We start from the raw sequence: 14,820 nt of genomic DNA on the forward strand, positions 1-14,820 counted from the left end.
GAGACTGGATTACACTAAGGCCCTGTTTATACCTGGTATTTTGGTCAATCGGATCACAAGTAGACGAGGCAGACACATACCCGTTTACGCCTGGTGTATTAATCCATTTCTTTTGTCCACTTTCAACCATTTCTGTCCTGATTTCTTCTATGGGCAGGGTCTATGGGCAGGCAAATGTGTTTTTCTTAAGATCTTTTGATCTAATGGACAAAATAAGCTCACGCAATTTACATATGATCACGACCAGAGACAACAGAAAAACAAACGGAGAGCATCAGCTTTCATTCCTGCTCTGACAGCCGCAAGACCACGGTGAATGCAGTGGGTGCATCTTAGAAATCAGTAATGGTGAGAGAACATTGTGCTTGGTACATTTTTCATCTTCAAACCAAACTTGGGTCTTCAGCCGACAAAGTTTAAATCCCGTCTGGCTAGAACGCTTCACATAATGTTTACGCATTAGGTCAGTTGGCGGACAGTAGGCGGTCTTTTGTGGCTGTTTGAACACATTCGACCACACGGTCGTTTTTGCGTTTTTGACTACCTCTGGAAGTGGTCAAAAGTAGAAAAGCTCAAAATGTTTTAGACTCCGTTTACATCTGTATTGAGTGTCGTACACTTGTGATCCGATCAACCAAAACCCATCTTAATACCAGCTGTAAACAGGACCTAAATGTACACTACCATTTAAAAGTCTGGGGTCAGTAAGACTTTTTTTTTTAAAGACATTAATGCTTTTTATTTTGCAAGGATGTAACAAATATAATGTAACATAACATAATGTAACAAAAGATTTATATTTCAAATAAATGCTGTTCTTTTGAACTTTCTATAGCTTTGGAATAAATGACATTTTAAAACAGAACATTTTCAATTGTAATATTTCACAATATTACTACTTTTACTGTATTTTTGATCAAGTAAATGCAGCCTTGATGCATTGCATTTCAAAACATTTAAAAAAAAATTGAAAAATTATACAGACACCAAACTTTTGAATGATTGTGTATCCCTATAATTTACCATGCTAACCATAGTTTCTGCCATAGTTTTTTTTTTTTTTTTACTACTGTAAAATCATTATAACGGTACTGTACACTAGAGTTACACTTAGCTCTGAAGTTTACATTGACTAAACACAAACAGTAAATCTTTTTATTATGTGTGTTGTGTGCAGTGTGAGAGTGATTTTGTAGTTCGCAGACTGTGTGAAGGAGATCTCAGCCGACAGCCATATGCTAAGCGAGAGTGCGGCCTCCTCTACAGTGACGTATTCGCTCCATGTCACAATGTGGTGAGCCTCTCTCCTCTGGGGTTTAACAACACATTTGGCCTACAGATAAAAAGGCCAAGTCTTACCCACAGGCTGGCAGACTGCATCAGATATACACACACAAATACACACACACACACGCACACACTGTCTGCGATGAACCAACTGATAGAAGCTTTGAGATGGTTTGCATTTCAGAATCTGGCCACTAGGTGGCTGTATAGGTTTGAAAAGCTAGAACATTCCACCATCAACACATTCAGGTTCAAATAAATTGTCCTGAGTGTGTGTTGCATTACCATTTGTGTGTTTTTGGCTAGCTATTTGAGATTTTAGATATCCGTGTATTGTGCGTAACTAATCCTTGTGGACCCCCAGGTGGATGTGACCTGGTTCTATAAGAACTGCCTAACGGACACCTGCAACTGCAACCGTGGGGGGGACTGTGAATGTCTGTGCACCAGCATTGCAGCATATGCACACAAATGCTGTCAAAACGGTGTCACGGTGAACTGGAGATCCCCCACCGTGTGTCGTGAGTATAAGCACACACGATGAACAAAATGACCTTTTGACCTGGTCGCGCTGTCTGTCATTGTAGGTTAATACACATAGACAAACTAATATTTCTAATGCAAAAGAAACCCAGCATGCCCATTTGCTGTCAGTATCTGTTTATATAATAAGTCTAATTCTAGTTTCTGTTTCGGTTGCAGATTTGTCACACTGAAGAGGTTAAATACATTGCAAATGCTGTTTTATGTTGCTTTTTTTTGCTAGTAATGTTGAACTAATGCATGCAAAATCATGATACAGTGTGATTGCCGATAATACAAGTATGTTTCTTTTAACAGCATATGACTGTGAATATTACAACCAAGGTGGGAATTATTTATTTTCTATATTTGCCTAGAATAATTCTGGAAGCAACTTTTAGCACTTTTAACCTTTTTATTTATTAATGTGTATTTAGTGTTAGGAGAGGGTCCGTTCACTCTGTCCAGCACAGAGCAAAATGACTCTGTCTGTGTGTTTGGGGCAAACGTGAGCAGTGGTGAAGTGTTTCCCCTCCTGAGGACCAACGCTCAACCCAGCACCATTTTCCACTTCATGATCACAACTGGACTATACAAAGACCGAGCTTCCAGTGAGAACATACTTTTCACTTCAACAACAAAACAAAAAAAGCTGAACAAATCACAAGCAAAATAGACTGAATCTAAAATTTTTTTTTTTTTTTTTTTTTTTTTTTTAATAAATAAAGTATATATTGTAAATGAGTATATACTACTACTACTAATAATAATAATTATTAAAAACTTATATATAACTTACCACATATTATTATTATTATTATTATTGTTTGTGTTGTTTCTTTATTATTATTATTATTATTATTGTAAAGCTGTATTGTATTATTGTAGCTGATCACATGCCCACATCTTATTAGATGATGGAACAAAATTGGCCAACCTCTGAAAAAAATACTTATTAGCTCTCTTATTTCAGTCTTATTTTAAATCAAAAAGAGTAGCATCTACTGATATTGTGCTTGGTATTTTGCTGTATTTAGGACTTCCTCTTGTTTCACTGGAGTCTGCAGAGAGGCCCAACTACTTCCTGTGTGTTACTGGGAACCGTGGGTTGCGATTGGAACACTGGCAGAATGGGGAAGAGTTTGGACGGCAGGCGACCTTCATCCACCACCAGGGCTTGTGGTTACCTGGGCGATCATCCTTTGAGTTGCACAGCCAAAAGGGCGTCTTCCTCACCCTCTCACACTTGCACGCACGTGCTCAGAACTACGACAACACTTACAACTTCAAAATTAGCAGCAGTTTTATTATTGAGGGTAAGACCGATCTGTGTATATATATATATATATATCTGCAAATACAATTTATCTTATTATCAGGCCCAGTTTTTTTTTTTCACATTATCTGCACTGAATTTCAGGGAAATTTCTTTCTATGGAATGAATTTAAACATGGTGAAATGTTTTAAACAGAGCTGAGGGTGCTACACCCTTATTGGAAGCTGTAAACATTAAATGAGTATATAATAAATTGAGATTGGATGCTGCAATTCTGCAGAAATCTGCTGAGCATTTGCCAAGTTCTGCAGGTGCAGATTTGTGTGGGCCTGCTTATCGTATAAGCTCATGTTACACAGAAACTATACCTGAATAACTCTAATAATCCTCCGAGTATCATGCGGTACTCTCTAAAAATGTACCCACCTATTTCGAGAGGCTTTCTGTAATATTGATGTTATTTTTTTGTGTCTTTTTTATGGTGGTTGTGATCCTGGATATTAGAGAGCAGTTTTGTGATCCCTTACCGCTTGATGTGCGAATGGAAATATCACGCATGTGCCAGTCCATGTGTGAAAACATGCAGTGACCCCGATGCCACACGCTGCCAGTTTCTACCTCCGTAAGATCTTGCATGTGCTTATACTATAATAATATACATGACAATTTTACAAAATGTTTGTTTAATAATTGTCATGTTTCACTCCAAAAACAAAAGAAAGATATTAAAGAAAATCAAGCCTTTAGGACAGTTGTTCTCAACCAGGTTCCGAAGCCCAAAAGGGGCTTCAGGAAACTTCAAGGGGGCCTCAAGATGACTAAAAAGTATTTAAGTTAATAATTTATTATTAATATATTCTAATCTAATTTAAAATGCTGAAACACATAAATGATGATGTGAACTGAATTGCATTCCTTATAATAAAATATGATAAAATAAAAATCCTACAAATATTTGTTTTTCCTCCTCAGTAACTTGTTTTTATTTGAGGAACATACAGTTCTTGAAATTTCTGAAGTCACAAAAAATCGTGGTTAATTAATTTAAATAATATCAATACTCCCTGTTTCTGTTTATAAAAAATAGTATGAAAACAAGCTGCTTCATCATAATTACAGTAGAAATACTAAAAATAATTTATACGTGTGAGCCTTCAAATCAAAAAGGTTGAGAACCTCTGCTTTAGGAGCATTAATGGGATAGTTCATCCAAATATTAAAATTCTGTCATCATTTACTCACCCCCAAGTTGTATGAGCTTCTTTCTTCTACTGAACACAAAAGATGTTTTCAAAAATATTCACCCTCACAATTTCTTCAGGAAAAGTAAAAATCCAGATCTGTTATGTTGTCTTTCACTCTCTGATCTGGTTTAGGGTTGAAGGTTGTTTTCCACGTTGTCCCAAGTCTATGCTGCTGGATGAAGTGACCAGGCGGTGTGTGTACAAAGAAGATTGTACGTGTGAAACAATAATTTCACAACTTTCATCATCTTTCTCACTTCTATAAACATATATGCACACAGTTAGATTTATCTTAGCACCTGTATTGTTTCTAATGTACTTGTTGTCGCAGGTGTGATACTATCTCCAACTCCGACTCCTTACATGTTTGTGACCCGATCAAACCGAACCACGGTGGCTCCCACCTCTGCTCCTACAACCACAACTACAACCACAACAACTCCCTCCACCACAACGGCAACACCAAGCACAGCTCCGAGCACAACTGCCAGTACTACAATCGTAACTACACCTTTAGAAGCAGATGATTTAATTGGCAGCCCAACTACACCCACATTACCACCAACCACACTCTCTTCAACATTGGCCACAACCACGCCCACTGAAACTCCTACAACACCCTCTCCACCAACCACAGAACCCCCTATAGTCAGCACTGCTCCACCCACCACAACAGCCACGCCCACTCCAGAACCCACAACATTTTTTACCACGTTAGCATTACCTACCTCGACCACAGAGGTGCTGACCACACCCGAGGCCACCACCGAACTAGAGACGACCTCTCCGACCACCACCACCATCCCGCCTGTTACAACCACCACATTAATTACTACTGAGACCACAACTTCAAAACCTACTACAACAATCATCACCACGGAGACAACATCTGTCATGACGACCGAGGAGCCTTCGACAACTACAGCAACAGTTTCAACAACTTCTGAGGTGATGCCTTCACCCTCTCCTTCACCTGAGACAGCCGGAATAACAACAGTTCTTCCTCCGTTCCTTGTACCCACAGGACCCTGCACGGTAAGAGTTTGTGTGTTAGTGTTGGTGATTGTTATTCTGAATATATTCAAATATTTTTGTTTCAATATTCAATGATATTCATAGTATCGCATTGTTGCGTGCAACCGTAAACATACATCTTGGACTTGTGAATGAATCATTCGTTGAGCTGGTTCTTTTTAATGAATCAGTCAAATAATCTCACAAAAAATCAGTTATGATCTCCAATTCCGGAAAAGTTGGGACTTTTTTATTTTAAATTTGAATAAAATGAAAACTAAAAGACTTTCAAATCACATGAGCCAATATTTTATTCACAATAGAACATAGATAACATAACACGTTTAAATGGAGAAATTTTACACTTTTATCCACTAAATGAGCTCATTTCAAATTTGATGCCTGCTACAGGTCTCAAAAAAGTTGGCACGGGGGCAACAAATGGCTGAAAAAGCAAGACATTTTGAAAAGATTCAGCTGGGAGAACATCTAGCAACTAATTAAGTTAATTGATATCAGGTCAGTAAAATGATTAGCTATAAAAGGGATGTCTTAGAGAGGCAGAGTCTCTCAGAAGTAAAGATGGGCATAGGCACTCCAATCTTTGAAAGAGAGCATAAACAGATTGTCGAAAACAATGTTCCTCGATGTCAAATTGCAAAGGCTTTGCAAATCTCATCATCTACAGTGCATATCATCATCAAAAGATTCAGAGAAACTGGAGAAATCTTTGTGCATAAGGGACCTCAGACAACACTGCATCACTCATCGGCATGATTGTGTCAATGACATTACTAAATGGGCCCAGGAATACTTCCAGAAACCACTGTCGGTAAACACAATCTGCCGTGCCATCTGCAGATGCCAACTAAAGCTCTGTCATGCAAAAAGTAAGCCATATGTGAACATGGTCCAAAAGCACCGTCCTGTCCTGTGGGCCAAGGCTCATTTAAAATGGACTGTTTCAAAGTGGAAAAGTTTTCTATGGTCAGACGAGTCAAAATTTTCTTGCTGGTAATCACGGACGCCGTGTCCTCCGGGCTAAAGAGGAGGGAGACCTTCCAGCGTGTCATCAACATTCAGTTCAAAAGCCAGCATCTCTGATGGTATGAGGGTACATAAGCACATATGGTATGGGCAGCTTGCATGTTGTGGAAGGCACTATAAATGCTGAAAGGTATATAAAGGTTTCCAGACGATGTCTATTTCAGGGAAGGCCTTGTGTATTTCAGCAGGACAATGCAAAACAACATACTGCAACATACATGCTGGCCTGCCTGCAGTCCAGATCTTTCACCTATAGAGAACGTTTGGTGCATCATTAATCGAAAAATACAGATGACCATGAAGTCTTTAGCAGCTGGAAACCTATATCAGGCAAGAATGGGACCAAATTCAAACACCAAAACTCCAGAAACTCATAACCTCGATGCCCAGACGTCTTCAAACTGTTTTGAAAAGAAGAGATGCTACACCATGGTAAGCATGCCCCCGACCCAATTATTTTGAGACCTGTGGCAGGCATCAAATTTGAAATGAGCTCATTTTGTGCATAAAATTGTAAAATGTTCATACCTGAATAAACACTGGAATTCAGTTTGTAAATTTGGTTATAAGTGAATTAGTTGAATCTGTTGTTGACTTACTCCCTGAATTGAAAGTAATTACTTTGTTATGTCAAACTCAAGATAAACTGAATGACTGTGAATAAAAGATGTTACTCATGTGCACCTAAGACTCATGAGACTTAAATATGTATAGTTATAGCGAGTGGTTCTTCATACAACAACATGTAGTTAAAGATTCAGAATCAAGGAATCATTCAAATCTCATTCCTAGTGTGTCTGTGTTTGCCAAGAAAAACAGTATTGCCTATTAGTTACTGTTGAATCATCGTCCGTGATATATCAGTGATGGTTTCAACAGTATTAAGTGAGAGCTGATGTCTTCCATTTCCCTCCCTGACTTGGATATCTCTCTGACACATTTACACATATGGCCATAGATATACACATCCTCAAGATTAATTGTTGATCCACATAGGGTGAACACCTACCAGCCTTAACTCCTTGTTATTGAGTCATTCCTGTCCACTTGCCAGGATGTTGATGCCTGAAGGGAAGCATCATGTGTTAAAGGATTAGTTCACTTTCAAATTAAAATTTCCTGATAATTTCCTCACCCCCATGTCATCCAAGATGGTCATGTCTTTCTTTCTTCAGTCGATAAGAAATGAAGGTTTTTGATGAAAACATTCCAGGATTTTTCTCCATATAGCAGACTTCAATAGAGCCCAAACGGTTGAACTAATCCTTTAAGATGTGGTACAGTAAATAATTGATGACTCTGTTGTAATATAACACAATAACAGATCACAGGCATAAAAAAGTTGTTTGAAGATAGTTGAGCAATGCATACTACGTAATAGCATCCAAAAGTACCTAATAAAGTTGAAATCCCGATGTTTTTTGGGGAAGTTTTTTGTGGTAGAAGGGTTTATATGCTCTGTATTTCATGAACATCTCTGTTCTGTATCCATACAGCCTCCATATTCATTGCGTGTGGACGAGTGCAGTGAGTACATCTGCTTAAATGGACAGCTGATGCTGCATAATTCCTCCCAACACTGCAGATATAACATCAGCCAGCCACAGTGCAACCTGCTGGGCACACCAATCCAGACCAACACAGATCCCTGCTGCCCACTGTGGCAGTGCCCATGTAAGACATACACACTTTCAGATTTGCTCTAGATGGGAGGTTTTAATGTCAGTTTTACACTACCATTCAAAAGTTTGGGGTCAGTAAGATTTTTTCTTCTTTCTTTTTTTTTTTAAAAGAAATTAATATTTTTATTCAACAAGGATGCATTAAACAGATCAAGAGTGTCAGAAAGACATTTAATGTTTTAAAAAAATTCAAATATTTCAAATAAATGCAGTTCTTTTGAACTTTCTATTCATCAAAGAATCCTGAAAAACAAAATGTATCATAGTTTCCACAAAAACATGAAGCAGCACAACAGTTTTTTTAACATTGATAATGATAAGGACTGTTTCTTGAGCAGCAAATCAGCATATTGGAATGATTTCTGAAGGATCGTGTGACACTGAAGACTGGAGTAATAAAAATTCAGCTTTGCATCTATCTATTCACATAGAAAACAGTTATTTTAAATTAATTTGGTGAGCGACCCCAAACTTTTGAATGGTAGTGTATATACTAGTTATTATATAATAATATATAACAGTATATAGTAATTAATAATTAATATTTTGATTTAGTTTTAATTTTATATTTTAAGTTTTCATTTGTTTTAGTAATTTTCTTTTTTATTATTATTTTTTAAATATATATTTCTATATATCTTTAATTTTTATTTTTATTTATTTTTTTAATGTATTTAGTACTTCAACTTCAAATAATTTATTTCATGGCAACATTTCTTATTTTCATTTAAGTTTTTATCTAAAATTTATACTTTATTTCAGCTTTATTTCAGTTACTGAAAGGGATATTTAATAGTTTTAGTTATTAATATAATCACTGGTTATGTTAAATAAAGTGTTCAACAGAAACACCTTATGTTTTGACTTTTACAGTATGTCTCTCTCTCTCTCTATGTGTGTGTGTGTGTGTATGTACTGTCAGGTCGCTGCTCTATAATCTCTGACCTGCGTGTGATCACATTTGATGGGAATAATGTGGCTCTGTATGATATCGGTTCTTATATTCTGGTCCACCTGCCCAGAGAGAAGATAGTTGGCCACATTGAGAAATGCCCAACCAGTGAGGTAAACCCAAGCTAACACTCTACCATGCTATGTCTTCTAAATATGCTTCTTTATGTTTCTGTTAAATGCTTTACTTTTCCTTCCAGAGTGTGAACTACATCAGAAGACCTGTAAGTGTATTATTAGCTATTTTATGTTAAAATGTTATTCATTGTAATCATCTTAATCAGGGTCACAAGCTTATTTTCTTTCCGTTAGACTCCCTCTGGTGGAACCTCTGGTCTGTGTTTTAAGAAGCTGAACATTACAACTCACTCATACAGAATTATGATCAACCGTTTGGACAGAAAGGTAACAAAGTTTAGCACCTGCATGTTTAGTTATGAATCATGTTATTGTAAACACCTTTGTTAAGGGAATGTTCTAAAGGAACATGTAAGGAAATGAATAGCATATACACTAGAGTCCAACAGCTTGGGTTTGTAAGGTTTTTTTATATGCTTTTAAAAAAAAAACCTCTTTTGTACACCAAGACTGCATTTATTTGATCAAAAATACAGTAAAAACAGTAATATTGTGAAATATTATTACAATTTCAAAAAAAGCTGAGTTTTCAGCATCATTACTCCAGTCTTCAGTGTCACATGATCCTTCAGAAATCATTCTAATATACTGATTTGCTGCTCAAGAAACATTATAAATAATTCATGCATCTCGTACCTCCCCTTAATCATGGCACATAGACGCATGAATATATGTTGTTCTGACGCAGGTGTCGGTGAATCAGATTACGGCTCGGCTTCCTCTAACCAGACAGAACTTCCATATTGATGACACCGGGACAATGTACATCATTGATACGCCTGGTGGGATCAACATAAAGTGGTACCACAGCACTGGCATTATGGTTCTACAGTACACGGCTCCTGATAATACCTCCACTAGGGGGCTCTGTGGTCAGTATGTTACACTTTGTTAAACTATGAAATCAAACAGGAGCACACTTTCTCTCAGTATCTGAGATCTTGTTGTGCACAAATCATCAGTGCATGTTTGTGTAAAAGAAAGAAATGCTTTTATAATCTTTCATCAAAATGTAAATTGTTCTGTTGATGTAACCAGGTTTCATGGGTGGATATAATATAATCCTACTTTTCACAATACAACCAAATCCAGATAATATATGAATATTATTTAGTTTCATTCTGAAATATGTCACATTTTGGAAACTAAATGTGTTTTTATTTTTCTACGTTGCCTTTAATAATTCAACTCTATTTGGTCATGTTAGTGTGTTGGATGTATTTTGTTACCAACATATTTTGTTTCCTTTGTCAGGATGTTGCGATGGTAATCCAGCTGATGACCTGCGCCTGCCCAATGGCACTGTGGTCCGGGATGTTGAGGACATCCCCATGTTTCTGCACGGATGGATGGTGGATACGTCAGAGGATACAGATTACTTCCGCAGAGTGGGAGACAACTGCACCACCGGCAACTGCTCCAAATGTTTCACCATGCTCAACCAGAGACCTTTCTCTAAATGTCACCACAAGGTACTACACACAAGCTTGAGCATGGGCGTCCCATTTACATCCATTGCTTTTAATAAAAGCGCATTTAAATAATTATATGTTAATGTTAAAAATTACATTTAAATTACTACAGATTAATGTTAACTCTAAAATCTTATTTAGCTGGTTCAGATTTAAATAATTAAATAAATACTTTAAGTAAACATAATTTGGGCCATAAAGGACTATTTTTTAACGCATTTTTACCAATGTTATAATTGTTAACTAAAACTTCTGTTATTGATCAATTGTTTTGTAATAGATATAAAGCTAAAATAATATAAAAATATTCAATGAAAAATTACAACTTACTGTTACTTACTATTTTTAGTTATTTTGACATGTTTTGCTAATATTCTGGGGACATTTAGAGAAATTTCATCCTCACTGGATTGTGTCCCCATATGTAAGTTCCCACTCACACCGTACACCGACTTGGCCACTTTATATTGAATTTCCAAGTGCAATTTTGCAGGTTTCTCCAGAAAATTTCTGTGATAAGATATGGGCCGGTGACCTACATTATAAAGAGCATGAGTGTGACTTCCTGGCTGCTTATGTGGCCATTTGCTACACACATCAGATCTGCTTCAGCTGGAGGAAAAACAACTTCTGCCGTGAGTGTGTTTACAGATACTATACCAGTCAAACGCTTGTGTGACTAAATGTACATTTTCAGTCTTAAAACTTTTGACTGGTAGTATATTTATTCACTTTTTTTTGTGTTTTTACATTTTACAGCACTCAAATGTCCTCCTGGTAAGGAATATAAACCATGTGTGAATACATGTAAGACCCGAACATGTCAGAACCGAGATTACTACGAGGAGAGCACCTGTACTTCTATCAGAGAGGAGTGCGTTTGTAAAAGCGGTACCATCCTGCACCGAGCAGACTCTGCTTTCTGTGTCACCGAGGACCAATGCAGTGAGAATGCCACACTGTGCATTTGCATGCAAAATAAAGTGCTCTTTCTTGTGATAATATTAATGTGACAATGTTATTTCTATGTGATCAGTTTGTACGGATAACGATGGTGCTCCACGTGCCCCGGGTGAGGTGTGGAACGGCTCTCTGCGTGGCTGCTGTCTGTTCAAGTGTCTGGAGAACGGTAGTGTGGTTCCTGTGGAACCCGAGTGCAGTTATGAACCTGCCCCGCTGTGTGAGAGGGAGGGAGAGTATGCAGTTGACGTGCTGGAGGAGGGAGTCTGCTGTCCTAAGAAGATTTGTGGTATAAATATATAAACACACATGGATGTATGCTTCTCAAATCCATCAGAAATAAGTATATCATCCTGGCACCTTTGGTGTTTTATTTTCAATATACTATGAGCTGGAAGGCAATCATCTCTAATGCTATCGCTCATACTATATATACTACTGTTCAAAAGACTTTTGTTTTTTGAAATAAATTCATACTTTTGCTCAGCAAGGATGAATTAAAGGGATAGTTCACCCAAAAATTTAAATTATGCCATGATTTACTCACCCTCAAGCCATCCTAGGTGTATATGACTATCTACTTTCAGACAAACACAATCAGAGTTATATTTAAAAATATCCTGGCTCTTCCAAGCTTTATAATGGTAGTGAATGACGTTCACGATTTAGAAGCCCAAAAAAGTGCATCCATCCATCAATCATAAATGTAATCCATACGACTCCAGGGGGTTAATAAAAGCCTCCTGAAGCGAAGCGATGGGTTTTCGTAGGAAAAATATCCATATTTAATACTTTATAAAAAATAATAACTAACTTCCACAAATGGCAGTACGCACTGAGTTACGGCGGAAGTGGAATTAGAAGTCTAAAACGAGAATTTTTAAAGAAAAATGTTGGAGGATTTTGATACAAGAGAAGAAGTGCTTGAGTTTGTTGCCCAGCCCAATTTGCTTGAACCGCGAGAGGTGTCTAAACTTATGCTACTCCTACATCCTACGTCTCGTTACTCTTTTGGTGTAAATCATTGCGTACGGCCGTCTGCCGGAAGCTAGTTATCATGTGACACTGAATATTAGAGTATTGATGCTGAAAATTCAGTTTTGACATTACATGAATAAATTACATTTTAAAATGTATACATATAGTAAAGAGTTACTTTAAATTGTAATAATATTTCATAAATTGACTGTATTTTTGGTCAAATAAAAGCAGCCTTGGTGAGCATAAGAGATTTTTTTTTCAAAAACATTTAAAAATCGGACCGACCCCAAACTTTTGAATGGTAGTATAAGTTGAATAGTATTTGAACTGGGAGTTATTGTTTGCCACACAGCCTAAAGTGAATGGATCTTATGAAGTCAAAATTTGTGCTTTTGAGTCCATGTCTGTTTGTTTTAGGTCCATTTATATCCTAGTGTACTTAAAGTTAACAAAATATATCTTCATAAGATACTTGCAAAATGTTTAGATTTTCTCTTTCTATATCTAAATGATTTATCCTATTTCTCTATGTTTATTCATTTTATTTACCTATTTTTGTTCTTGCCATGAAAATGGCCTTTTATGCTGACACAGCACAAACAAACAAATAACTAAACAAATGAATGCACATTTAATATGTATAGCATTTTTCTTCCAAGAAAATGAACCAGAAATATGCATGAAAAAAGCTTGTGTCTGTGTTGTCTGTGTGTGTAGAATGTAACCTCACCATCTGTCAGAGTGAAGTTCCTAGCTGTGAGAATGGAGACAAGCTGGTGATTGGCTACAGCGCTCTGTCCTGCTGTCCCGAATACAGATGTGGTAAGAGCTCATGTAATCCTTTCTAGGACTGGTTGTTTATGTGGTCAGTTGATAAGGGTCAGTCTTCTGATTGATCTCTCTCTTAGAATGTGATCCGCTGGCATGCCTGAGTGTTCCTTCCCCGATTTGCAGAGAAGATCAGTTCCTGGTGGAAGTCAGAGGGGCACACGCCTGCTGCTACAGCTACATGTGTGGTAAAAACACATAATAAATACTTCAGTACTACAGCTGTTTAAACACTAAAATCCCAAATATGCATTATTTATGATTATTAAGACTCTGTGAAGCCATATACAACAATCAGGCATAACATTATGACCACTGACAGGTGAAGTGAATAACACTGATTATCTCTTCATCACGGCACCTGTTAGTGGGTGGGATATATTAGGCAGCAAGTGAACATTTTGTCCTCAAAGTTGATGTGTTAGAAGCAGGAAAAATGGGCAAGCGTAAGGATTTCAGCGAGTTTGACAAGGGCCAAATTGTGATGGCTAGACGACTGGGTCAGAGCATCTCCAAAACTGCAGCTCTTGTGGGGTGTTCATGGTCTGCAGTGGTCTGTATCAAAAGTGGTCCAAGGAAGGAACAGTGGTGAACCGGTGACAGGGTCATGGGCGGCCAAGGCTCACTGATCCAACAGACGAGCTACTGGAGCTCAAATTGCTCAAGAAGTTAATGCTGGTTCTGATAGAAAGGTGTCCGAATACACAGTGCATCACAGTTTGTTGTGTATGGGGCTGCATAGCCGTAGACCAGTCAGGGTGCCCATGTTGACCCCTGTCCACCGCTGAAAGTGCTATCAGTGGACACGTGAGCATCAGAACTGGACCACGGAGTAATGGAAGAAAGTGGCCTGGTCTGATGAATCACGTTTTCTTTTACATCATGTGGATGGCTGGGTGCGTCTGCGTCGCTTACCTGGGCAACACATGGCACCAGGATGCACTATGGGAAGAAGGCAAGCCGGTGGAGGCAGTGTGATGCTTTGGGCAATGTTCTGCTGGGAAACCTTGGGTCCTGCCATCCATGTGGATGTTACTTTGACACGTACCACCTACCTAAGCATTGTTGCAGACCATGTGTACACCCTTTCATGGAAACGATATTCCCTGGTGGCTGTGACCTCTTTCAGAAGCATAATGAACCTGCCACAAAGCAAAAATTATGTTTTATTAACAGCGTTCGGGAGGAACAGGTGCAGATAATTAACCTAATTAGCTCAGGTGAAGAGCATTCAGTTAATCAATGCAACCATGACATGAAGTATAAATACAGCAGACTTACCTCTGTTCGTCTGACAGTTCATCAGCATCCCTCCTCCACCCCTTCTCCTTCACTTCAGTTCTATCTACTTCTACCACAACGGGGGGAGTACTCTGGGTTGGGGCCAAAATTTCCGAGCTTGGATCCCTCCCCCGGA

At 37.9% G+C, this 14,820-nt stretch overlaps 1 protein-coding gene across 3 annotated transcripts in view; it reads left to right on the plus strand.

Moving 5' to 3' along the window:
- Positions 1-14,820, plus strand: part of otogl (otogelin-like) — a 65,792-nt gene that overhangs the window by 37,739 nt on the left and 13,233 nt on the right. For all 3 annotated transcript variants that reach the window (XR_007181555.1, XM_048168061.1, XM_048168062.1), the window contains exons 31-49: positions 1,178-1,294; positions 1,652-1,808; positions 2,128-2,154; positions 2,247-2,420; positions 2,847-3,125; positions 3,591-3,708; positions 4,463-4,542; positions 4,662-5,365; positions 7,888-8,065; positions 8,996-9,138; positions 9,225-9,248; positions 9,337-9,429; positions 9,851-10,034; positions 10,417-10,634; positions 11,128-11,269; positions 11,394-11,579; positions 11,671-11,883; positions 13,293-13,397; positions 13,484-13,591. Coding sequence is in view for 2 of the 3 variants with exons in the window: in XM_048168061.1 (XP_048024018.1) it covers positions 1,178-1,294; positions 1,652-1,808; positions 2,128-2,154; positions 2,247-2,420; positions 2,847-3,125; positions 3,591-3,708; positions 4,463-4,542; positions 4,662-5,365; positions 7,888-8,065; positions 8,996-9,138; positions 9,225-9,248; positions 9,337-9,429; positions 9,851-10,034; positions 10,417-10,634; positions 11,128-11,269; positions 11,394-11,579; positions 11,671-11,883; positions 13,293-13,397; positions 13,484-13,591 (3,250 nt within the window). In the remaining variant the exon portion in view is untranslated. The remainder of the gene's footprint in view (positions 1-1,177; positions 1,295-1,651; positions 1,809-2,127; positions 2,155-2,246; positions 2,421-2,846; positions 3,126-3,590; positions 3,709-4,462; positions 4,543-4,661; positions 5,366-7,887; positions 8,066-8,995; positions 9,139-9,224; positions 9,249-9,336; positions 9,430-9,850; positions 10,035-10,416; positions 10,635-11,127; positions 11,270-11,393; positions 11,580-11,670; positions 11,884-13,292; positions 13,398-13,483; positions 13,592-14,820) is intronic.

The sequence above is a fragment of the Megalobrama amblycephala genome, linkage group LG19, assembly GCF_018812025.1.
Source record: "Megalobrama amblycephala isolate DHTTF-2021 linkage group LG19, ASM1881202v1, whole genome shotgun sequence".
Taxonomy (NCBI): Eukaryota; Metazoa; Chordata; class Actinopteri; order Cypriniformes; family Xenocyprididae; genus Megalobrama; species Megalobrama amblycephala.